This window comes from Equus caballus, chromosome 1, assembly GCF_041296265.1.
Source record: "Equus caballus isolate H_3958 breed thoroughbred chromosome 1, TB-T2T, whole genome shotgun sequence".
NCBI lineage: Eukaryota > Metazoa > Chordata > Mammalia > Perissodactyla > Equidae > Equus > Equus caballus.
Genome location: NC_091684.1, coordinates 50,160,903 through 50,187,674, shown reverse-complemented (window position 1 = coordinate 50,187,674; position 26,772 = coordinate 50,160,903). Strand labels below are relative to the sequence as shown.

Genomic DNA, 26,772 nt, shown 5'->3' with positions numbered 1-26,772 from the left:
GAACCTGGTATGGTAACACTCGTGGCCTGGTTCAAAGCTCAGTTCCTTGGCCCATGGTGCTGTCCCTTCTCCGAAATCCCCAAACACAGCATCTGAATCTTTCTTTTGGTGCTTATTGCCTGTGGCCTTGGGTTTTGTTGTGTGTTGGTTTTGCCTCCTGGCCTAGGTCCTGTATTGTGTGTGGTCTTCCCTGTTCCTCTTCTACCAGGATATGAGACTCCAGTGCTGTGCTGTCCAGTACAGTAGACTAGCTACAGGTGGCTACTGAGCCCTCGAAATGTGGCTAGTTCAAGCTGAGATGCGCAGTAAGTGTAACAAATATGCCCTGGATTTCAGAGACACTACAAAAGAAAAGAATGTGAAGTATCCCATGAACGATATTGAAATGTTGAAATGATAATGTTTTTGATGTATTAGGTTGTATTATGGTTAAATTTGTTTGTTAACATTAAATAATATTTAATGTATTATTAAAATTAATTTTACCTCTTTTTATTATTTGAATGTAACTACTAGAAAGTTTAAAATTCCATATGTGACTTCTATTTCTGCTGTGCAGCGCTGCTCTAGTGAACGCTTAGGAAATAGTGAGGGAAGGACAATGATCAAATATCTACTATTTTGCCTGATTAATGCAGACCTAAATATAATGTTACTAATGTGATTTTTGATTTTAAGAAGTGCATTCCTCCTCCGTGCTTATTTTAACAGCCAGCAAACATTTAACTCTGTTGTTTCTTCCCAAATTGCTCTGAAGGCTGAAGGAAACAGTTTCGTCACTTGTGGATCTTTCTGACTTCCTTAGAGCAATTCATTCTTCTCATTTTCTAATTGACCCATGATCATAACAAAACACTTTTTCAGCTAGAGTTTTCATTTTCATTTCCCTCATTTTCATTTCCCTCATTGGTTGAAAATTACATCCAATGAGTCTGATGTATAGATGGCGAATACGTTATTTTATATTTTTGGGTTTTTTTGTATTTAAGAGGTTGAAATGCTCAAAATACTAGCCTTATCCTTCTTTTTTTCTTCACTCCTCACTTTGGTTTATAGGATTACTCCCTAATATATGTAGATTCTTACCTTTTTCAAGTGAACGCGTCAGCATTGTGCCTAAAATGTTGCCAGGCCACTGTGCAGGAGGGTAGAATATCTTTTAAGAGCCCTGCATACCCCCTGGGAAGGATAGAGCTGCTCACCTCTTAGGGCCCCACATCACCATCTGCCATCCTTAGGCAGTTCCTCTGTGCTGACTGCCAGCTCTGCTATTTAACAGTTCAACCCAGGATTTTCAGTTCAACCCCCCCACCCCCCGCCCACCCCCTGGTCAAGATCAATCTCCTGTACAGAAGGTAGTGATAGTAATAATGGCTCCTAAACACCAATACACATACGACTAGAAGTTCAAGAAAAATTTTCACTGAAAGCAACGTGAATATAAAGGCAATGATATGTACTATGAGGTGTCTCCGTGTGTATGAGTCTATGTAAGTATGTGTAAGGTTCCCACTATCTTCTTACAGTCTTGCATTTTATTCTGAAATTACATCCTTCTCACTATTTCCTTGTTAAAATACTCCTTTTTTAATGAAAAGGCAGCAATATTAGATGGTTTATTACATTTAAAAAATGTGTATGCTTGCTAAACTAAAACATTGTCAACCAGATGATGAAGCCTCTTCCTTATGTTTTTTTCTAAAATTTTCAGGTCCCAGGGTGTGAAATCACTGGTTCATGTTATGTGAACTAACTTTTGTTCCAAGGGTCCCTTCTGCAAAGTGAAAGACCTGAAGCGTCATAAGAAATCTCCCCTGAGAGTAGTCCTTTGATTTAATTAATCTCTTGAGTTGAAACTAGCTGCGTGCAGAGGAGTAACCTGCGGTCTATCATTCTAGAGACCTTGCCTGTTATTACAAAGAGCTAAACATGGAAATGTGTCATGTTTTCATATGGGACTTAATGGTCACTTCCAGTTGCAGTCTGCCTTAACTGTTACTGATGAAATACGGGGCAGTTGTGGTTTAAATCTGTGTAAATAGAATCTGGAAATACCCTGGTTCTGAGGATGGGAATAAAATCATTTGCTCTAAACTTTTAAATACCAAAATGAGCGTAAGTGTTATGTTTTCGTCTGCCATAAATTCACAGAACTACTTAAGCTGTAAGATATTAACAAAAGGACATTGATGTTCTTTACTAGTGTTTTTATTTCTAGAAGAAGATTGAGGTATTGATTGAAATTCTTCTCAGTTGAGGACAATGCTGGGCTGACTCTGGCCTTAGCTCTGTCATTGGTTAGCGATGGATTCGTGGTCAAATCACATGATCTTTCTGAGTTGCAGTTTCATCATTTTTAAAATGAGGTGTTTGGACCATTTCCCAAGCCTCTTTCAGCTCTAAAATTCGTTGTTTTTGACCTCTGACATCAAGATATTTTTCTCTAAGTAAGCAGCAGATGGCAGTGTGAAAGCAGAGAACTTTTTAAAAACAGTTTTCAATTTGTTGTTTTCATCTGTCAAAGAATTACTGCTTGTTTCTTCCTTAAACTTAATTTTTTTTTCAAAGAATCATGTATTAGGCAAAAATGGTTTAAGAATTTATCACATAATTGATAATGATATTATATATTTTATAAAATAGTGGTTTTAGTTGTACATGCTATGAGAATTGTTACCCTTCATCCCACCCCCAGCTTCCTGAACTCTAGGTTGCCTTGTGGAGTTAACGTGCATCCAGCAGCCTAGATTTAAATAGTCCTCCTTTGAGGATGAAGCTTGGGACTTTTCAAGTGTACCAGTAATAATCTCTGTGTTGCAATTCCATTGTGCTTATTAAATTTGTAAACACTGACTCCCAATGTCATCAGTTTGGTAAACAACAGAGAGGAGTCATGCCTTTATGATGTCAGACATCCGTTTACGAAATTTGACTCTTAAAATCATTTCTATTTTTGAAATATCTTAGTATTTCTCATTGGTTATACAGACAACTCAACTATTAGATGATAAGTTTGGGCTTTCCAATGGATTTTCTTTTTAAAACACTGGCACAGAATATTCCCCTCTGTTTGTCATATTACTCTATCAGTCTGCTCTTCTGTACTGGCTCACAGGGTAAGACCTGAAATGGCAGGGGCCAATTCATGAACAGAGAGGAATGTGGGATGACTGTCGTGACCTGGTCTTAAAGATGCGCGTCAGCGATTCTCTGGTATTGGCAAGAGTGTTGGGCTTGAGGTCATTGGATCCTGGCTCTGCCACTTACTAACAATGAGACTGTGGATGGATTACACCATTTCTGTTTGAGGTTATTTACATTTTTTTTTTATCAGAGTAAAAGATATATACAGAAAAGTGTACACATCATGAGCGTGTAGGTCGATGAATTTTTTACAAACTGAACACACCCATGTAATGAGCACATTCACATCAAGAAACAGAACATTAACAGTACCCTGGAAGTTGGGCTCTGCTCCCTTCTGGTTATAATTCCCTGTCCTCTGCCAAAGATAACCACTATCCTGACTTCTAACTTTAGATTAATTTTGCCTGTTTTTGTATTTTTTTTTTTTATAATTGGAATTGTGCAGTGTGTACTTTTTTGCGCTGGGTGTCTTTCACTCCACATATGTTTGTGAGATGCATCTGCATTGCTATTTGTGGTTGTAGAAACCATTCATTTTTATTGCCCTACAATAGCCCATTGTATGAATATGTCAGAATTTACTTATACATTCTACTGCTGATGAACATCTGGGTTTCCGGGTTTTGGCTACTATGAATAGTTCTGCTATGAACATTTATGTGTATGATTTTTGGTGTAGGTGTTTCTATTGGGTGTATACATAGAAGTGGAATTTCCAGATTATACAGTGTGTTATGTTCAGCTTTAGGAGATAATATCAGCAGTTTATGAGCATTCCGATTGCTCCACATCCTTGCTAAAGCTTATTATTGTCTGTCTTTAGCCATCCTGGTGAGTGTACTTTTTAAAAATTGGGGATAATAATATCTACCTCGAAAGGTTGTTTTCAACTCAATTAAGGTGTGTTTCTCTTTGCTTTCGAATGTTGTCCTCTTTCTTCTCCAGTGGGCTTGGACAACCTCTCTGAGCTTTAGTTTCCTTCCGTGTCAATGAGGGTATTGGGTTTACCCTTAATGTCCTTTTATTTCTAATATCCTAAGCTCTGTTGTCTTAGGTGCTTTCCGGGTACAGTGCTCATGGGAAAGAATTTCATTATCACTTAATCCTATTACATGAGCAGTTGCCCAGTTATACGTAGAGCAGGTCTGGCTCATGGTCACCCTTGCCTGTTGGTCAACAGTGCACTTCCTCCTCAAAATTCCAGGTTACACATGGAATGTAGGACAGTGGTACTGGTAGACTCATGCCTGGGTGGATAGAGTGGAGGCATTGGCCCCGCCTGCCAGAATATTCTTTAGACAAGGAGTAACCACCTCATCCTCCAACCCCCCATCCCTCTATAGGGTAGCTATTGGTTGTATTCAGTCAATCATCAAGTTTATTTTCATCATCAATTATATGACTGGCCTTGTGGTGGAAAGGAGCCCTGGGTAGGAAAGATGCATGGAACATGCAGGAGACAGAAATCCTCAGAGTAGTGTGATGGCTAAGACGGTGGGTGTTTACTTCTTCCTCTGTTACTGTGCTGATGCTGGCTGTTGCTGCCACTGTCATCGCTGAAGAGCAGGCAAGCATTGACTGGGCATTTACTTGTGCCAGGCCTTGTGATCAGCTTTCCATCTGTACTCTCATTTGTCCTCACAGTTACCCTATTATACACTATCTTATTACACTAATAATAAGAACTATTATTATTCCAATTTACAGATGAGGAAAGGAAGGCACAGAGCAATCAAATAAGTTGCCTGAGATCCAACAGCTAGCAAGTAGTAGAGCTTGAATTTGAATAAAGTTTGACTCCAGAACCCCAATTTCTCAACTATGTCACCTTACCATCCTGAGACTTTAATTTCCTTATCAAACAAGTGAGGCTAACGATAGTATCTGCTTTCCAGGAATGTAGTGAGATTAAAATGAAATGAGATTGTTTATGTGACTCTCTTGCATAGGGTCCAGCACTTAGGAAATACACAGTACATGTTTATAACTATTGTTGTTATTTTATGATGGAAAGACTCATTTTAAACTTATGTTGGGATGGATAGATAATGTGATTGTGGAAAGGAGGTTACTGTTAAGTAAGCAAAGATTTCATTTATTATTTTAGGTCCCGTCTGCAGCCTCTGTGTCTCATCTTTTGGAGCAAGACCTGTGACGATCTTCAGTGGCTTCATGGTGGCCGGAGGCCTAATGTTGAGCAGTTTTGCTCCCAATATCTACTTTCTGTTTTTTTCCTATGGCATTGTTGTAGGTAAGAAACCTGGTCACCATAACTTTTCCAAGCTTTGAGAGTTAAACATCATTTTACCAGTGTTAGGTTTGTTATTCAGTTAACATAAGGAGTGAAAATCCTCAGTAATAATTTACTTTCAATGACCACTTCACCAAAAATTGTTGCTTTTGTAAAATGTCCGCCCAGTGAATCAAAATATTTGGAAGGATAAACGTGTTTTGACAATGCACATTATGTTTTCTTGCAAGACGCAGGAAGGTTTTTCACTTCAGCACTTGCTCTAGTACACAGAAAAGGAAGAGAGGGAGGAGCGTGAAAGTTAGATGTCCCTGACATCTGTCACTTCTCACTGACTTAGGAAGTGGTCCCTTTCATATTGGGTGGTTAAGCGGGGCTCTCTTGAGCTCTTTGTGTTCTAAACATCCTGCTGTTCCACAGCATCTGTCACCAGGGCCCCAATCACAAAGTCACAGCAGAAGTAAAAACTAGATTTTAAAACATGTAATTATTATTACTTTTTAAAAAATAAGGCAGGAGTGAAGAAAACTAGGGGGGGTAGGGCGGGGATGGTTGATAACGATCTTGCTTACAGGAGAGGAAAGAGTAGAGGGCTCAGGGCCTGAGGGCACTGACAGTTGTTTGGCGGGAGAGGGAGATAGGACACAGGGACCCAGGGGATGGGCCGCTTTTGTGATGTATTGTGTTAATTGAAGTCAATGTTAACACGTCACCAGACTCAGTATTCCTGGGAGCTGTTGTGAGGGAATTTGAACAAGATGACTCCAGCCTTCAAAGTTTCTTCTCATTTTCTGAAAGAACTTAGTTTTGTTGACTACCAAGATTCCTCTTTTTTACTTGGGAATATTTCCCCGATAATAAGCATTAGATATAATAGCGGCTAATATTCATTGAGTACTTACTATGGTCTAGGCTCTGTGCTTTATATGGCCTTGTTTAATCTACACATGAACCTATTTTACAGAGAGGGAAAGTGAAGCTCAGTGAACTGAAATTACTAACTAAAGCCACATAGCTGGGAGACTTGGGGTTGAATCCACTCAGTCTGACACCAGATCCTGACTTCTTTTACATTTTTGTAATTATTTTTAGTGCTTTTAGAACTCTTAAAGTTTATTTTAAATTTAACTACATATCCAAATACTACTCAGATCTTAATCTAAATAAACAGGCCACTTGTTAGTTCTTTGAGAACAGGTAGTATTATGTTTGATATTTTATATTCCTTATGGTGCTTAATACAGTTTGAACCTGTGTGTACAAATATATTAATCTCTGGTGTAAAATTTGAGGGTCTTCATTGAATAATCATTCTGCATTCTTGTCTAAAATCATAAAAATAAAAATGTGGATATCTGTGTTTATACATGAACGTTGGATTGTTCCTTTTAGGACAAACCCCTTTTTAATAGAAAATCGAATCATTATACCATTGGTATGATTTGGGCATTTTCCCCAAAACTCTGGACTAACCATTTAAAATTCCATGGGGTTTTCCTCCAACACATGCTTTCAAGGTTATGGTGTATAGCCTTTCTGAGTACATATGCAAAGTTGTCACTGACTTAATAATTGATGAAAAGTGAGTGATTTCATAGCATTTGCAGTAACTATAGATGAAAATGAATTTTTAAAAAGAAAAACACTAGCTTGCATTGTCTAAGATATATATACATTTGATTGTGTTGGAAGAATATCTAAGGATATATAGAAAGAAAAAGACAAAATTAACTAAATTCCATAACTAAATCTCAGAATTTCTGTGGCAATAGAGAGAACTTTACCAGCCTGTGAAACTCATTTGGATTTGGCTCATGTTGTTGGAACCTTTTGATAGCTAACCCGGTTCCCCTTTCCCCGTGAACCCATGATATTCAATTAATTAGACAGGATTTGATGTTGATCTTGATTTACTCTTTTGGCTGCTGGTGGTGGTGTGGTTACAGCTGGCTTTCCCCACTATGGTAACTCTTACTCCACTGGCCAAGAAACAATGTAAGGGGTTATGTCAACTACCATGTAAATATGCTCCAATTAAAAATCAGGACCTGGGGAAATGACTGTAGGATGGGTGTGTGGACTCAGTGGACCCACTGTGAGCCAGATCTGGGCCATGATCACATATGTTACTTGGCCCCCATACTACCCCACTCTCAGGGGTATTAACCCTTAGTTAATAATGCCAACTCATAGCCTATTTCCAACAATGCTCAAAAGTTATCCCACTTTCTCTAGTGTACAGTTACCTAAGTAAGTGGCCATAGTTCTCTTTGGGGAAAGATTCAGGATATCATTATCTATATATTTTCATAGTGTTTGTTGCAGTGTCCTTCCTTCTGGAATCCTGGCCTCTCCTTCAGTTAATGGATTCTGGGTCAGAAAACAGACTCAGATCTGAAGACTGTACTGTACAACTCTGAGTTGGCAATGGGTTCTGAATCCCCACGGCTAGAAGGAAATTGTTAGCTCATGAGAGAGCGCTGGGCTTCGGGTCAAGAGACACAGGTTCTGTGAGCTAGAGCAAGCCCCTTGCTCTCCGTGAATGACTGTCCCCCCATCTATGAAGGCAGACTAAGAAACCTACCTCATATAGGTCTTGTAAGGGCCAAATAAAGTCAAGAAAAATATAAATAAAATAAATAAAGGAGTTGAGTTGGATTTCAATTATAAAAAATCATTTAATTTTAACTTCAATAATTTTTAAATGATTTTAAAATTTTTTCAATAATTTTAGATAACTTTTAAAATTTTAATTTCAATAATTAAAAAATTCTTAGTAAACATATCACTCACTCTAATAATTACTGGGGCTCTGTGAACCTCTCCTTGTTAGCAGATTATTAACATTTATTACCATCGTTGACTTCTTTGTGGTTTTATTTCATCAGTAGGCTCATAGTATGGGCTCATAGGATATTTGCGGGATAAATAAGTGGGACATTAATGAACAATGACACTTTCATTCTGTCACTATTTGAAGTAGAGTATCCAGTTAAAAAGGAAGTACAGGAAATTATTACACAGTCTAAACTCATTCTCCTTTCTGTATTATGAGTTTCCTAGGAAAAAAAAGAAAGATTTGGTCTAACGATAACATTCATTGAGCACCAGTTCTGTGCAGAACTGTATTCCTAAGCACTTTCATTTGTCTGGAATGAACCAGATCGTCTCTTAAGATAGACAGTATGACACAGGAAGGAGCAAGCACTGATAGGCAGGCTCTGGGGTCGGACCATGTGGGTTAACCTTATCTTATCCACTTGCCAGCCATGTGACTCTCAACAAGTTATTAACTTCTTTTTTTCTCATTTTTTAAACTGAGCGTAATAATAGCATCTACTTTATAGGGTTTTGTGGATCAATGAGATAATGCAATAAATATTAGCTAGCATAACCGTTATTATTAGTTTTGTGACCTTGGAAAATTATTCAACCTCTCTGAGCTTCTATTTTTATTTATTTTTTATGAAATGGGGCTAATATAACTTTTCAGAGATATTGTGACTATTCGTGAGATCATGTATATTGAGAAGCACACAGAGGTGTTTCATACATATTTGTTCCCTTCTCCTTAAATTCCTTTCTGACCTCTCAATTCAAGACCACAGCAGCAGTTGTTTGCTACTAAAGAAGCTCTGTTGAATCAGAAATATTTGTATAACAGATTAAATAATATAGAAAAAGAAATTAAAGTTATATAGTATGTTTAGAATATAAAACACCAAAAGAATACTGAAGTGTATTAAGTGGCATAATTCTGTTTTACCATTGAATCAATATTTTTAAAAATGTCATCTTGAAAATATGATGTTATTTTGTTCAGCTTTTGTAGCTAGAATAAAATGGCAGCTTGCCAGTTTTCAAGTGATTATAAGCCATATTGCCAAACCTGGTAATTCAGGCTCCTATTTTCTCAATAACTTTACTAAATCAGGAAGGAGAAAGTGTGGTGGGAGACTGGGGGTGGGGTGGGAATAGGGGGTGCAAGAAATATGCCCTTAATGAATTGCTCAAGCTTCTTCCCAATCATTTCTCTTAGCTTTTCTGAAAAGCACAACTCAAAATCAATTTCTTGTATTCTCTTTTCTTCAGGATATGTTGTTATTTAGCTACTTGATTACTGTTTTCTTAATATTCTCTTCTTGATTTTTGGAAAAATTCAATTTCTTTTCCTTCATTTTCTTGGTAATCTCTGCATAGTCCATTGAGCTGGGGGAGGGGGTAAATCACGTTCACAGACAATCTCATTCTATTCTAATTATAGCAAGTGAGATAAAGTTCATTTCCTGTATATTCATTTTAGCAGTTACAGTTTTATAAGCCTTTTTTTGGTTTGTTTTTAATGGTTATATCATTAAAGATAGTCTTTTGTCTCTCATGGATATTCAAGTGTAATAAGGAACTATGATTTTCTAATTAGTCTGAGGCTATAGCTACATAATACCATAACAGGTGAAAAGTGAAAAGTATACCAATATATTGGCTATTTTTTAGTACTTATTATATTCCAGGCACAGAGACTAAATTTTTTACATTTTTTATGTCTCTTAATCTTTACAACTATCTTGTGAAACTGTTGTAAAGATAAGGAGACTAAGAATTAGAGAGTTTAAGTAAACTTGCAAATTCCTAAAGTCACACAGCCAGTAAGTGATAGAGTTGGGATTTGGGTCCACTCCTGCCTGATCCCAGGCCTGTGCTCTTAACCAGTCGATGTCATGTTCAGGGTACTCATGCTAAGCATTTGAAGTTTAGAGCCATGTCAATCAAAAAACTAGCCAATTGCTTGAACTTTTTAACTTTCCATACAGATGTTTTAGGCTAGAAACATATACAGTACCTGCATTTGGATACTTTGAGCTTATTTATCTTTTTCAGCATCCTAAGTTATATTCTCACAGTTTCATTTCTAGAAGTAGATATTTCTGGAATACTATATATGATTGTGTATCCTAACCTTTGGTCAAGATAATTAATCATATTGGCTCAGCTGTTCTAAGAAGTTGCCTAAAGGCTTGTTTCAAAATGTACAGAAGGGGAATTCTCCTAAATGACTAAGAGACAGTTTGCCCCACAGTGGCCAACTCTCTTGGTTTGCCCAAGACTAAGGGGTTTTCCAGGATAATGAGACTTCTAGTGGCCAAACCAGAGAAGTCCTGGTCACTCCCCGTAACCTCTACCCCACACATGGAGTCTGGATTCTGTAGCTTTGGCCTTATCACTTTTTAACACTGCCACATTAGAATGCACCGTTACTAAAACGTTTCTTTTCGTAAAAATTATACCGCAGGGGGAAATTTCCATATATAAATGTAGGGGCTTGATAGATGTCTGTTAAGTTACACACAAATATATGTATATAATGAAAGGATATTTAAAAGTAATTCATAGACATTTTTCAAAATATGTACACGATTTCAAATGTTTTATTGCTTGTGCCTCTTAAAAAATCAAAATTCCATTTTGCATAATTTTATTCATATGCTAGTTCCTTAGAGATGCTTGCTTTTATGTATTCTGAATTAGAAGCATTTTATAACATTAGAGTGTTTTACTTCAGTTATATTTTCTCCTTATAACTCTCTTATCAGTTTAATTGATCTAGGTGTTTTTTAGTTTATAGATAAGGATTGAGAAAAATGAGGAAATGAGGCAGTTTAGTGTTATTTGCCCAAAGCATCACACTGTAAAACATAAAAGTTGTAAATTAAGTCTATCTTTTTTCAAACAGTGTAATTTTAATTCTGTATTTCTAATGATACTATCCTATTGCATAAATTTAGTGAAATAAAAAAATCTTGAATATTTTTCAAGCTAAGATAAAATTTATGGCCTAAGTAAAAACATCAACATGACTTAATTGGAAAGCAGACATAAATATATTATAAAATATATATATGCACTCAGACATGCGTACATACAGATAGTGTGCGTGTTTGTTAAGAAAGAATGACAACTGGAGTAAAAATAGAGGGAGATGGTTGACATTATCCACTGTGACTTAAAATTGGGGAACTCAAATGAGATTTATGGGGAAAAATAGTAGAATAACTTCTGTGGGGAGGTTCATTCAACAGACTTTTTAAAAACGCTCCCTCCGTGCCAGGCTCAGACTTGGAACTAGGATACTCAGATGAATAAACACAGCCTGCCCTCAGATAGCTCACTGTCTAGTTCGGGAAATAGACTTATAAATATTTAACTGGTAACACAACAAAATCAGTGCAATAATAGAATGAAACCAAGGTTTAGTGCTAGTGTAGTGTGTATGTGTAGGGCAGAGGGATGCTAAAGGAGGCTTCATGTACGTTTTTCTGCTTGAGTTGAGTCTAGAAGGACTGGTAGGATGTGATCAGGTGGGCACCGGTTGGAAGGGGGAGTGAGGGTTGTGGGAGGAGGACATTCAAGGAACTCCAGTGCTCAGAGGCGTGAGATACAATGGATATCAGCTGTGTTTTCATAGATATTTGTTTAAGGAATGCACAGGTCATGTGGGGAGTTGCAGATATGTCAAAGCATGGTGTGTAACAGAGGTTGGATGATAAAGGGTTTTATACAGATTTTATGGCAGGAGTATGACATGATGAGAATTGTATGAGAGTAGGTTAGAAGATAGATTGGTGGAAAAAGTACTCAAGGCTGAGATAGCAGTTAGGAGGCCATAGTTCAGATCAAAAAAGATGAGGAGGTGAATTGAGCCAGTGGCAGTTCAGAGAGAGAGAGTTGTTGATAATTCAGGCAGTGGGTGTGATAAAGAGCATGACGCCTGGTTTAATGTGAGGAGATGAGGGAAAAGAGGCCTCTGAAGTTGTGGTCTCACTCAGAGGTGTGTGAAATGGAACATAAGGTGTGAGAAGGAAGTGTTAGAACATGTAAACATATTTAGTTTTCACCTATGTAAGTAAAGCGAAACAATTATATTTTACTAATGTTTATGCTTTGAATTGTTAGTAGTACAGGCATTTAGCTGAAAAATTTTTATGCGTATACTGGAGGCCGATGCTCAGAAGTTTTTCCACTGGCAAGAGTCTTATAAAAAATGATTGGAGACCAAGGAATGCTTTAAGGCAGTGCTTTCCAAGCAGCACAAAAAAGAAAATTACAGGCCGATATCACTGATGAACAGTGACGCAAAAATCCTCAACAAAATATTAGTAAATCGAATACAGCAATACATTAAAAGAATCCTACTCCATGATCAAATGGGATTTATTCCATGGATGCAGTGATGTTTCAACATCTGCAGATCAATCAATGTAATATACCACATTACCAAATTAACAAAATGAAGAGTAAAAATCACATGGTCACCTCAATGGATGCAGAAAAAGCATTTGACAAGATTCAGCATCCATTTATGACAAAAACTCTGAATAAAATGGGTTTAATAGGAGAGTACCTCGACACAATAAAAGCCATATGTGACAAAGCCACAGCTAAGATCATACTCGATGGTGAAAATCCAAAAGCTATCCCTCTAAGAACAAGAACAGGACAAGGATGCCCACTTTCACCACTCTTATTCAACATAGTGTTGGAAGTCCTAGCCAGAGCAATTTGGTGAGAAAAGGGAAATAAAAAGGATCCAAATTGGAAAGAAAGAAGTAAAACTGTCACTCTTTACAGATTACATGATTTTATATAAAGAAAACTCTAAAGAGTCCACCAAAAACCTATTAAAAATAAAAAAAGAATATAGTGATGTTGCAGGGTACAAAATCACCAAAAAAATCAGTTACATTTCTACACGCTGACAAGGAAATAGCAGAAAGAGAAATCAAGAATACAATTTCATTTACCATCACAACAAAAAGAATAAAATGCCTAGAAATAAATTTAACCAAAGAGGTAAAAGACCTGTACACTGAAAACTATAAAACGTTGTTGAAAGAAATCGAAGGAGACACAAAGAAATGGAAAGATATTCCGTGTTCATGGATTGGAAGAATTAATGTAAAGTGGCCATACTTCCTAAAGCAATCTACAGATTCAATGCAATCCCTATCAAAATCCCGATGACATTTTTCATGGAAATAGAACAAGGAATCCTAAAATTTATATGGAATAACAAAAGACCCAGAATAGCTAAAGGAATCCTGAGGAAAAATGAACAAAGCTGGGGGTATCACACTCCCTGATTACAAATTACTACAAAGCTGTAGTAATCAAAACAGCATGATACTGACAGAAAAGCACACAGATCAATGGAATAGCATTGAGAGCCCAGAAATAAACCCATGCATCTGAGGACAGCTAATTCTCTTTTCTTTTCTTTTTTTTAAGATATGCCTTTATGTGAGGAAGATTGGCCCTGAGCTAACATCTGTTTCGAATCTTCCTCTTTTTTTTTTTCCTACCCACAGCCCCACTACATAGTTACATATCCTTGTTGTAGGTCCTTCTACTTCTTCTATGTAGGATCCTGCCACAGCATGGCTTGATGAGCTGTGTGTAGGTCTGTGCCCAGGATCCAAACCAGGGAACCCCAGGAACCCCAAACTGCCGAAGCAGAGCACGTGAACTTAACTACTACGCCACTGGGCTGGTCTCGCTAATTTTTGATAGAACAGCCAAGAACATAAAATGGAGAAAGGAAAGTCTCTTCAATAATTGGTGTTGGGAAAACTGGACAGCCACATAGAAAATAATGAAAGTAGACTATTATCTTATACCATACACAAAAGTTAACTCAAAATAGATTAAAGGCTGAAATGTAAGACCTGAAACCATAAAACTCCTAGAAGAAAACATAGGCAGTGCACTCTTTCACATCTGTCTTAGAAGTATCTTTTTGAATATCATGTTTCCTCAGGCAAGGGAAACAAAAGAAAAAAATAAATAAATGGAACTACGTCAGACTAAAAAGCTGCTGCATGGCAAAGGAAACCATCAACAAAACAAAAAGACAACCTACCAATTGGGAGAGGATATTTGCAAATCATATATCTTATAAGGGGTTAATATCCAAAATATATAAGGAACTCATACAACTCAATAACAGAAAAACAACCCAATTAAAAAATGGGCAGAGAATCTGAACAGACATTTTTCCAAAGAAGATATACAGACGGCCAACAGGCACATAAAAAGATGTTCAACATCACTTATTATTAGGGAAACGCAAACCCAAACCACAACGAGATATCATCTCATGCCCATGAGACTGGCTATTATTAAAAAGACAGGAAATACCAAGTGTTGGAGAGGATGTGGAGAAAAGGGAACCCTTGTACACTGCTGGTGGGAACATAAACTAGTACAGCCACTATGGAAAACAGTATGGAGATTTCTCAAAAAATTAAAAAGAGAACTACCACATGATCGAGTAGTTCCACTTTGGGGTATTTATCCAAAGAACATGGAAACACTAATTTGAAAAGATATATGCGCCCTTATGTTCACTGCAGCACAATAGCCAAGAATTGGAAACAATCTAAGTGCCCATCAATGGATGGATGGATAAAGAAGACACAGTGTATATAAACAATGGGATACTACTCAGTCATGAAAAAAGATGAAATCTTACCATTTGCGACAACATGGACAGACCTCGAGGGTATTATGCTAAGTGAAACAAGTCAGATGGAGAAAGCCAACTACCATATGATGTCATTCATATGTGGAAGATGAAAAAACAACAACAAACGAGCACATAGATACAGAGAACAGATTAGTGGTTACCAGAGGGGAAGGGGAGAGTGGAGTGGGTGAAAGGGGTATAAGGGCACATGTGTATGGTAATGGATGAAAACTAGACTTTTGATGGTGAACACAATATAGTCTATACAGAAGTCGAAATATACTGATGCACACTTGAAATTTATTTCATGTTATAAACCAGTGCTACCTCAAAAAAAAAATGAATTAAACAAGCGAATGAACAAAAAAATGATTGAAGACTAAGCATTGTTTTAAGGCAGTGGTTTCTAAACTTTATAGTCTTGGAGCCATTTACACTCTCTTATTTAGGACCCCAAGGAGATTTTAATTATATGGATTATACTTAGAGATATTTATTCTGTTAAAATTTACTGTATTAAAAGCTGAGAGGGGCTGGCCGGTGGTGCAGCGGTTAAGTTCACACGTTCCGCTTTGGTGGCCTGGGGTTCACCCGTTCGGATCCCAGGTGCCGACATGGCACCGCTTGGCAAGCCATGCTGTGGTAGGCGTCCCACCTATGAAGTAGAGGAAGATGGGCATGGATGTTAGCTCAGGGCCAGTCTTCCTCAGCAAAAAGAGGAGGATTGGCAGCAGATGATAGCTCAGGGCTAATCTTCCTCAGAAAAAAAAAAGAAAAAAAAGCTGAGAAATTAAAAATTGTTTGTTTAGTAATTAATTTAAAGATAACAATAACAAACCCAGTACATGTTAACATAAATAACATACTTATCAAAAAGAAGCTCTGTTTCCCAAAACAAAACAAAATTTAGTGAGAAGAGAGGCATTGTTTTCTGCAAATCTCTTCAATGTCAGGCTTCATAGAAGACATCTGGATTCTTATATCTGCCCTGTACTCAATCTCTTGCAATATGTTTTTCTGATTGAAGAGTATGAAGAAAATCTGGTCTCACACAAAGATGTAGTTACAAAAGGGAGGATTTTTAAATAGCTTTTTCAGGTAATTGTAGATATTCTTCTTCGATACTGTACTGAAACTCAGTAAGTGATAGTTTTCCAAAGGTTAATTGCAGTATGGAACTTGATACCACATCAGTACACTTTTTGTACTCTGTTATATTAAATCTACTTGTTTATTCTGTACTTTGAATAGATCTGCATTCAAGCCTGATTTTGTAACATCATGAATTGGTTATTTGAAAAATAATGGTCGCTGAGTTGTTTTGAGCAAGAACTCAAAAATGTTGACACATTTCATTATCTATCTAAAAGATCACTTTTATTAGTATCCCCAACAGGCTTTTCAGAAAATCTTTATGTTTTGGGAAGTTGTCAAGTTCACAGTGATGGATTCAAGTTTCCAAAATTCTAATTTTTGCTAGAAAGCTCGAATTTCATCATTGGAAAATATTACTGTCAGTTATTTCCCTTGATAGTTTTGTTTTCAAGAAAATGTCTGCCACATACCCAAGTCTGAGTAACCGTAGTTTGTCTGTCAGACATTCTTTCAAATACAAACAAGATTACATGAAAAATGGACGCGTGTAGCTGGCTAATAAAACAATCGCATAAGTACTTTTCCTTGCAACCCACAGTTGTCATAATTCAGAGGAAGCATTTAAAAAGACTTCGCCTGCTTGTTTTTACTGTGAGGGAGTGGTATTGAAGCACATAAGGCGTAAAGTTTGGGATCAATACCTTGAATTGTGCAAAGACTTTTGCAGGTTTACTCACCAACTCTTTTCACTATCAGCATAAATGTGAACACAGTGAAAAAAGCAGAGAACATATTAGTATTATTATGAAAATAGTTTTGTCCTCACAATCTCCATGAAAGCTCTTGAGGACCGTCCCTTTAATAACTGCTTTAAGGTCATCCTGATACAGATGTGGGAAGGCATCATGCCACCTTCTGCTTTTTAAAAAGTTTAAAGGAAAGGCATTTCAGATTTCTGCTACATTAGAAAAAAAAAGTGAGACAATCTTATCTGAAACTCCTGGGTCTGAAATAATTTTTAAAACCTTCTTTCTTTTTAGTCGAAGGTTGAAAGTTTAAAAGTTGCTGTTTCAACTTTTCTGGCATTGGCATTTAGTAATCAGAAATGTCTTTTTTTCTTGTCTCTACTGCTTAATGTTTGACAGAGCCCTGACAACCAAATCACAGAAAAGTAAATTCCTTCCTCCTCCAAAGGCTTTCTGAAATAAAGTCTTACTTACGGGTGACGTTTTTGGCTTCAGAAAATTGATTGTTCAGTAACAAGTCCTATTTCATTGAAGTATTCTATGGCATGTAGTCATGACAACCGTATAAATCAACCCAACTCATATTTTAGTTAATGAGATAGCATTTTTTTCCCCTTAAATCATACAAAAGAGTGCTTTATTTTAAAAGGTTTATTTAGAGTTTAATTTTTTTAATCTATCTCATTTCTTTAAGAAGACTTTTTCGGCAATCACAGATGATCATCTGAGTCCTGGGTGGTTTTAAGCACTAATTTCTTAAAATGTTTATACAGTATATTTGTTAAGTCATGTGTTCTTTCTAATCATAGTCCAGGTGCAATTGAAAGTAATGAAAATGATCTTAATAACTCACCTAATAAGCCATGGTTAAAAGTCAGTTTTTAGATGATGGCTTATGTGTTGTTTGTAGAGTCACCCTCAAGGACAGATGATGCTGCAGAAGAAAAGCAAAAAGTAATGAGCTTGAAGCCAGAGGAAAATTTTATGAAAAATAAACTGGGGTTATCAGGTACTTAATAGGGAGGAAAAGATTAAGCTTACAAACAAGAGTCTTGGAGACAATCTGGAGATAAATATTGTCCTTGGGTCTCAAGAAAGGGAAATTTAGGTGTAAGATATTTTCTTAACTATAAAAGAATTTCAAATTTACAGAAAAGCAGAGAATAGTATGGCAAACTACCATCTGCTCACCACTTAAATTTAACAACTGTTAATATTTTAGTGTGTTTACTTCCTTTTTTTGTGACTATATTTTAAACTAAAGACATCAAGACATTTTGATCCTAAATAGGGTAGATTGCATCTCTAAAAGATGAAAACCTACAAATATACATTTTACTCTGAGGGGATGATCTGAGAACCCCAGAGGACCTGCCCGAGGTCCCTCACTTTGCAGACTGGGGTGTGCAGGCTACGAACTCTAGCAAGAGAGCTTGAGATGGTGAAGGAGATTTTATAGAAGTGTTGAGAGGACTTAGAGAAGATGAACACTGAGAGGAGGGCAAGATTTGAAAGAGAGACAGAGAGATGGAACGGGCAAGTTTGATTAAATTGTACTATTTTGTGTGTGGTTTAACCATTTTCTATATCTCCCCATAATGTCTTAATTTAAGTTTACATTATTCATTCATGCTTTAGAAATTGGATTATTTTTTTGACTTGACCCTGACCTTAGGGCGGATGTGGAGTGAAAACCGAGGCTGCCCAAATGTGTCATGGGAGCCACACAACTAACATCGAAGGAGTCTAGGAATCCACACTCGGAAGAGTTTTAGCCAGTCAGTAACAGAATGTCCTATTGGAGATTCTTAATTGTTCCCCACCCCCTCACTTTTTTTTTGCATTGAAGTAATACAGTCTGTCTTAATTTATGCAACGTCTTCTTATGTTTAGGTCTCGGATGTGGTTTATTATACACTGCAACAGTGACCATTACGTGCCAGTATTTTGACAGCCGCCGAGGCCTTGCACTTGGCCTGATTTCAACAGGTACGTTTTCAAAATAAGTGCAGCATTGCCATTATTCAGCCGTCTCATCACAGTTAAAAGTGACCAAGCACGGACACGTTTAACCAACCACTCCCCAGCTACCACTCAGGTAGCACAATTTTTTTACATTAGTCCTAGAAGGAAATTTTATTTTTCACTGTAAATATGAGCGTAGCTTTAGAAAAAACCCTAAGATATGTATATGAAAAATCAGGAGCTTTAGATGTCCAGTATAAAACAGGAAAAGAAAGCTTATGAGAGTCACGTGCTGGTGAGAGCCTTGCTAAAAGAAGCAGAGAGCACTTGAGTAAAGCACCTCATCCCTGAGAAAGATAGGAGAATTGAAAGGAAACTGGAGATCCTTAAGGCCACTGTCAGAAAGACTGATGCTGATGTCCCTCCATCTCCATTTACTGTGGAATTACAGTTTTCCTAAAGTCCTGATTTATGAATACATCTCACTGACCCGTGCGTGTCCGAACGACAGGCTGTTTACCCTTGTTATTCCTTTAATAATCAAGGGATGACCACTGAGGGGGAAAATGTAAATATAGAAGCCTTCTGGACTCCCTCTGATATTTTAAAGTGTGCTTCACTTTTCAGATGGATTTTTTTCTAGGCTGTTTAGGGAACTTATCAAAATTTTCTGTGGTCAATGTTTTATAGATTTGTGTAGGGGATAAAGCAGCCAAGTTTACTATAAGTTGTAAGTTTTCATATGCTACTTGTTAATGAGTGGGTATTCCTGGGAGGTCAGGCTTTCAAATAAGCTGAATAAATTCAATAGCATATCTGGCAACAAGATCCAAACTGATGTTTTGTTCATGGGGCCAACCCAGTGGCAACAAAGTGATTCCAAATCAAATTAAATTGAGCTGGATATTTACCCAAGGTGGTTTAAGGATGCGTTACCAGGTGAGAAATGTGAACCGTCGTCTAGGAGGAGACAGAGTCAGAGTCTGAGGACAGGCTAAGGCAGAACTTGGAGAAGAAATAGAAAAAGCAGAAGACGGGAATCCAGAGCAGTTGGTACCCATACTATATTTTCTGTAGAGGCGCTATACTGTAGTGATGAGCACAGACCCTGGCGCCAGACCACCTGGTTTTGAATCCTGCCTGTGTCACTCACTAGCTGTCCAGTGATGGACAAGTTACTTAACTGGTCTGTTAACTGTTAAGTTAAGCCTCAGTTTTCTGAACTGTAAAATGGGATATAATAGTACTCATCACATTGGGTTACTGGGAATATTAAAGGAGAGTGTGCCTAAGACATATTGTAAGGGCTCTAAAAGCATTATAATTGTGACCTAGATTCCCCTTCAGGTCCAAATTTGCTGGTGCTGAAGATATCGGACATTGTATGCTGAGAGGGCTTTTCTAGCTTCCCACTCAGTCTGGAGAAGAGGGCAGAAGGGCTTGGGAAGAATTAGAAATGGAGCGACTGTGGACAGTCAAGATTTGGCAGAATTAATGAGTTTTCAGTTTCGGCTTAGATGGAGCTGGGTGAAGCAAAATTAAAGAGAAACATTAATCCCCTGTCTTAGTCACCTCAGACTGCTATAACAAAGAACTATAGACTGGGGAGCTTGTAAATAACGGAAATTTATTTCTTGCCATTTTGGAGGCTGGAAGTGTGAGATGAAGGTGCCGGCATGGTCTGGTTCTGGTGAGAGTCCTCTTTCAGGTTGCAGACTGCTGTCTTCTCACCGTGTCATCACATGGTGGAAGGGGAGTGGGAGCCCTCTGGGGTCTCTTTTATACGGGCACTAATCCCATTCATGAGGGCTCTACCCTCCCAACGGCCACACTTCCTAATACCATTACCTTGGAGGTTAGGTTTCAGCATATGAATTTTGGGGGGACACAAGCATTCAATCTATAGCATCCATCTTCAGAAAAAGAGATGACAAGCAAAACAAAACTCACAGAATTTTTAAAAAAATTGGAAAGAAACCAAAAGTCAAAATACTTGAAATATTGTGACTTGGTTGAAAGAAAGGAACATGGACATGAAGTGAAGGTTTTGGGAAAGCGATCTCCCTTCCTGGTGAACAGGGGTTGGTAAACTAATGCCCATGGGCCAAATCTGGTGTCCTGTCTGTTTTTGGACAGCTCATGAGGTAAGAATGACTTTTACATTTTTGTATAGTTAAAAAAAATCAAAAGAATAATATTTCATGGCATGTAAAAGTTATGTGAAATTCCAATTTCAGTGTCCATAAATAAAGTTGTATTGGAAGACAACCATGCTCATTCCTTTATGATTTTTCTCTGGCTGCTTTCATGCTTCAAGGGCAGAAAAGGGCAGTTGAGCATTTTTGACAGAGATTGTATGGCCCCCTATACTTTACACATTTACTCTCTGGCCTTTTATGGAAAAAGTTTATTGACCCCTAGTATTAATGAGTTAATCAAAGTGTGAGTGTATCTCTCACTGTTTCAGGTTCCCTGAACATCGGTTAATATCTTTCCTTTTTGTGATAATGTATAATTTAGGCATGCATAGAAGCATAATTGGTGCTTTATTTCACTTTTCCCTTTACATTGATGATTTTTAAATGGGAATTTCCTTCTTGAAGATTAAACATTATAGTTTTACAGTTTACACAGTTCCACCACAAAGTTCTAAATTACTCTTCGTTGCCTGAAAGAATTCTTGCATCTTTCTAAGCTGTGGTTGCGTTCTTGTGGGATGTAGGCTGAGGAAAGTAGTGTTCAATGTGTAATTTGATTTTGCTGCCCTGTCATATGCTTAACACATTATAGATGTTCAATGAATTTCTGTTGAATTGATTTGATATGTTTCCCTTATATTTCACGATATTGACAGCTAAACTTGGTTGGTGAGCAATGGGGAAGTTGTTCATTTTCTTAACTTAAGGTCAAAAGATGGAACTTGCAAAACACCAAGAGTATTTTTAAGTATTTAATGGTATGGCACTTTTTTAGAATCTGTACAAAGAAATGGTGTTAGACAAAAATATGAATTAACAGTGAATAGATGCTAAGTTAGTACAGAAGTACATGAAGTAGTCCTATTTTCAAATCTTTTAGTTTGTTTTCTGAAGTACTTTTAACTGTTAAAGTATGTGCCACTTTTAAAAAGATAAGGGAAGGATTACATTTGCCTACTATTATTACTTCTCAAAAGTCAACATAGAGACACTTATTCTCTTAGTAGCCACAAAAAGATACTATTTTAGCTGCCATTACATTAACATGAGCTATGAATTAACATTTGCATGCTAAGATTTTGTTTCTTTGAGGATGAAGGAGTTAGCTTTAAAAATGTTAGGAAGGGACAACCACGGTCCCAAAGAAAAATGTTTTCTTACAACTCTAAGACAGAGCCATTTGGTTATTTGTAAGAATGTTTGATGAGACGGATTTTTACTGCAAGCGTGGCATCCTGTTCGAGTTAAGATGTAATTTGGTATAGACTATTTTAAAGGTATGATCAGCTTGTTTAGAACTATTTGTGTGTGTGTGTGAGGAAGATCGTCGCTGAGCTAACATCTGTTGCCAATCTTCCTCTATTTTATGTGTGATGCTGGTGCAGTATGGCTTGATGACCAGCGCTAGGTCCACGCTGGGGATCCAAACCTGCAAACCCTGGGCTGCTGAAGTGGAGCTCACAAACTTAACCTCTATGCCACTGGGTCGGCCCCTAGACTCTTTTTTTTTTTTTACAACCTATTTATATCTGTTTCTTTCCTGCTTTTTCACATGATGTTTCTCAATGATATTTAAATTTTAAAATTCTCAATTTTTAAAAAATTGAAGCCAGAACCATGTAGGAACACTGAAAATTAATTGGGCCGATGTACCTTGCCATTCCAGCATGTCTAGTGTGATCTATGCTAAAAAACTGGAGTATTTACAGTGCTGCACAGACGCGCAAACCAGGCATACTTTGTAATTTAAATATCCTATCAAATTCTGCTTTACTCTCCTCATAGTTTATTAATATGAATCATTCTGGTGATTCAGCAGTGGATTTGAACTATCAAACCATTATAAATATCCTAAAACTAAAATATATTCTTCATCTCAAAAAATAAAATATGAGAATTTGTTTTTCCAAAGGGAATAAAGGGAATAAATATAAGCATGGAGCCTAGCACATCGTAAGTGCAAAAAAAGTAGTTGCATAAGGTATTTGTTAAGAAGATGGGCTCCTGGAGTTAGACTGATTGAGTGTGACCTACTTCTGCCATTTAGAGCTTTGTGATCTGTGGCAAATTTCTCAACCTTTCTGCCCTATGTCTCTTCATGGGTACATTGGGAATAATAATAGGACCTGCCCGACAGGATCATTATAAAGATTAAACAAGACTGGGCAATGGAAAGTGCTTAGCACAGTGGCCGAACTATAAATGCTAACTCTTAAAATAAATAGTCTATCAGTATTCCTATTATTATTATCATTATCTTCAATATTCTTGCTGTGATTTTAATATGAGGGCACACATGAATGCCAGTGTGAAAAAGAAATTCCATTATGATACTAATAATGCTTGTCCTGAAGGCTTCAAACTGTAAGAGATTACGATTGAACAACTCTCATTTCCTTTTCAGGTTCAAGTGTTGGGCTTTTCATATATGCTGCTCTGCAGAAGCTGCTGATTGAGTCCTATGGACTGGATGGATGCCTGCTGATTGTGGGTGCTTTAGCTTTAAATATATTAGCCTGTGGCAGTCTGATGAGACCTCTCCATGCCTCTGCTTGTCCTTTGCCTGAAAAAACAGCTCTGGAAAATGTACCAGATAGATACTCCATTTACAATGAAAAAGAAAAGAACCTGGAAGAAAACATTCTTGAAAAGAGTTGCGGTAGAGAGGAAACCTGCCAGAGCACCTTGCCCAGTGGTGACTGGAAACAGGAGAGTTTACTTCATAAGAACCTGACAACGGCACACACAAGAGAGACTGAAACCTACAAAAAGAAAGTTGCAGAGCAGACATATTTTTGCAAACAGCTTGCCAAGAGGAAGTGGCAATTATATAAAAACTACTGTGGAGAAACTGTGACTCTCTTTAAAAACAAAGTATTTTTAGCGCTCTTCATTGCTATCTTTCTTTTTGACATCGGAGGGTTTCCACCTTCATTACTTATGGAAGATGTAGCAAGAAGTTCAAATGTGAAAGAAGAAGAGTTTATTATGCCTCTTATTTCCATTATTGGCATTATGACAACAGTCGGTAAACTCCTTTTAGGGATACTGGCTGACTTCAGGTGGATTAATACCTTATATCTTTATGTAGCTACCTTAATCACCATGGGCCTGGCCTTGTGTGCAATTCCATTTGCCAAAAGTTATGTCACGTTGGCAATACTTTCTGCGATCGTAGGGTTTCTTACTGGTAATTGGTCAATCTTCCCATATGTGACCACAAAGACTGTGGGAATTGAAAAATTAGCCCATGCCTATGGGATATTAATGTTCTTTGCTGGGCTTGGAAGTAGTCTTGGACCACCAATTGTTGGTAAGATATTTGTTTCAAAGTCAACCCATTTTACTTTTCTTTGTAACATCTCCAGATATAGAAATTCAGATTGTAATAATAGTGCTGATTTGCACAAAATAAATCTGCAAGGAAGATCTCATGGGAATGATTTCTTCAAAATCACTTTGATATGGATGAAAAAGCCAATTACTTGCTCAGGGATTTGTGTTCATTATTTGGGAGAAGCTCAAAATGCCAGCTTACTCTTATCCAAATATTTGAGAGATTCTTCTCTTCTAACTCCCAATGGGCCACTTTAGAAGTCGGGGTGGCGGTGGGGGGTGGAGGGGGAGTAGTTTATATCCTAACCCAACTGTATATAAAATCGATGAAATTAGAATATGGGCTTCATATTCATGCTATTTCTATCAAATTCACTTTTTTCTTACTCTCTTTTCAGGTTGGTTTTTTGACTGGACCCAGACCTACGACATAGCATTTTATTTTAGTGGCTTCTGCGTCCTGCTGGGAGGTTTTATTCTGCTGCTGGCAGCCTTGTCGCCCTGCGATACATGCAACAAGCAACTCCCCAAGCCAGCTCCAGTGACCTTTTTGTACAAAGTTGCCTCTAATGTTTAGGAGAATATTGGAAGGCACTACAAGACTGTTTTCTTATAGCAAAATTTCACTATGGCTGACTCTGAATGAATTTTTTACATATCCTATTCTCTGTGTACTGTATACATAGCCTCTATTGCCTGTATTTTTTTTCTCTTTTTTCTTTTTCCAAGATGTGGGACTATTCTGTTTTGCTAGTATTCATGAGTTCTTGACATTGTAAAAATTTTGGCCAGCCTCAGAAGGCTTTCTCTGTGTCAAGAAATATAATTTCTCTGCACACTCCGTTGGTTCCAACGCAAGGCACCCAGAGGGAACTCTTCTGTTTTATAACTGATGCGGGCAGCCTGATGAGATATGTATGAAGGCCGCTGGGGACTAACTCATTCTCTTTTCTGTTAGACCAGCTAGTAAATAGAAGACTTCGAGCCAGTCAGGAAGTGAACATGGTTACTAAAACAGCCTTAAGAATTGCAGTGGAGCAAACTGATCCTTTGAAAAAAGATATTTTAAATTATAGTCACTGGTTTTCATGATTCTAATTTATTTACCTTGATGAAGCACCCACTTATTTGGTGTCCACTGAGCATAAATCGTTTCAATTCCGAAGGAGATTGCTGAGATGCAGGCAGTCTCCAAGCAGAGGAGCCGTCGCTGTAGCCTTTCTTCATGGGTGGCCGCTGTAACCTTGCTCACTTTGTCAGCATCCGCTAAGCTGTTGTTTCCCAGAAAGTGCTGATTTTACCTGTTTCCAAATTGGAAATGCATATTTAAACCATTCCATTCTTGGCAAATGGGAAACATCCATTTGCTTCGGGCACAGTGGGGATGAATTGCAAGTCCTTGCATATCTTCTCGATGAAGCATTTATTTGCTACTATTAGATTTTACTGCTATCAAACCTTAATTCAAGGACAGAACTAAAAAGTGTGTGTGTGTGTGTGTGTGTGTGTGTGTGTGTATTGTGCTCTGAGTCTGTGTGGGACATGGGAAGGGAAAAGGGCAATAGGAAATTGATACCCTAATCCAACTTCATTCAATCTTAAGAAAAATGTTCTAGGAAGAAAATCAATGTTTAATAAATTGACATTTTTCTAAAGAAATGTTTTTAAAACTTTGCTATGCATCAGAATCCTCTAGATCCTTTAAAAAATATAGTTGCCTGAGTAGCACTCTTAGAGATTTTAATTCTGTAGGTCTAGGCCGTGGGCTAGGCGTCCATATTTTTAACGAACTCCTCAAGTGATTCTGATAGTACAGCCTGGGTTGAGAATGGCTGTTCTAAGACTGGCAATAGAGAAACATTTATTCTCTTAAATAGAAAACAAAAACCCAATAAACCATTGAGGTAAGGGGTTTTTAAAAATAGCCAAGTGTGGTTCTTTAAATTGGAGGCACTCTTCCCATTGTGCCAAAATTATCTTTTCATTTCTTTTGAAATATGTAAGATTATTTTATACTTCTATGTTGCCTTTCTTCAAAGGCGCCTGAAGCACTTTATAAGCATGAGTCCCCACAACACCTCAGTGAGGTAGGTAACTAGCGCTTTTCTATGCAGTAAACCTGGAGTATGGGGAGCTTCACGGCTGAGTTAATCCTACTCCATAACGCAATAGTGGGGCTCCAAAGCGCCTTGGACTTCTGCTCCATACTCAGACTTCTGGAAAGTTTTCTGTACCTCATTCTTTAGTCACTGTCAAGGCTAGTAAATACAATAAGTGACATTTAAAAAAATTAAACTAAATGTTTTTGTGTTGACAGTTCCTTTTTGCCAATATTATACAGGAAATCGAATAACCTGAAAATTTTCACTTTTATGACATCTCCACATTCATCAATGTTGACAGCTGTTCAAGTGCATCTTCACTATGTCTGCTAATGTCGTCCGATGTGTGCATTATCTGTTGTCTAGGGAATGAGTTTTAGGTGATAATAAAATATTTTTTGTTTGTTTTGCA

At 37.4% G+C, this 26,772-nt stretch overlaps 1 protein-coding gene across 3 annotated transcripts in view; it reads left to right on the top strand.

Annotated features, from left to right (window-relative positions):
* SLC16A9 (solute carrier family 16 member 9) overlaps positions 1 to 26,772 on the top strand; it is a 58,302-nt gene extending 31,530 nt beyond the window's left edge. For all 3 annotated transcript variants that reach the window (XM_070262933.1, XM_023643563.2, XM_001503406.7), the window contains exons 3-6: positions 5,255 to 5,398; positions 18,653 to 18,748; positions 23,327 to 24,235; positions 24,657 to 26,772. In XM_070262933.1, coding sequence (XP_070119034.1) covers positions 5,255 to 5,398; positions 18,653 to 18,748; positions 23,327 to 24,235; positions 24,657 to 24,835 — 1,328 coding nt within the window. In that variant the 3' untranslated portion in view covers positions 24,836 to 26,772. The remainder of the gene's footprint in view (positions 1 to 5,254; positions 5,399 to 18,652; positions 18,749 to 23,326; positions 24,236 to 24,656) is intronic.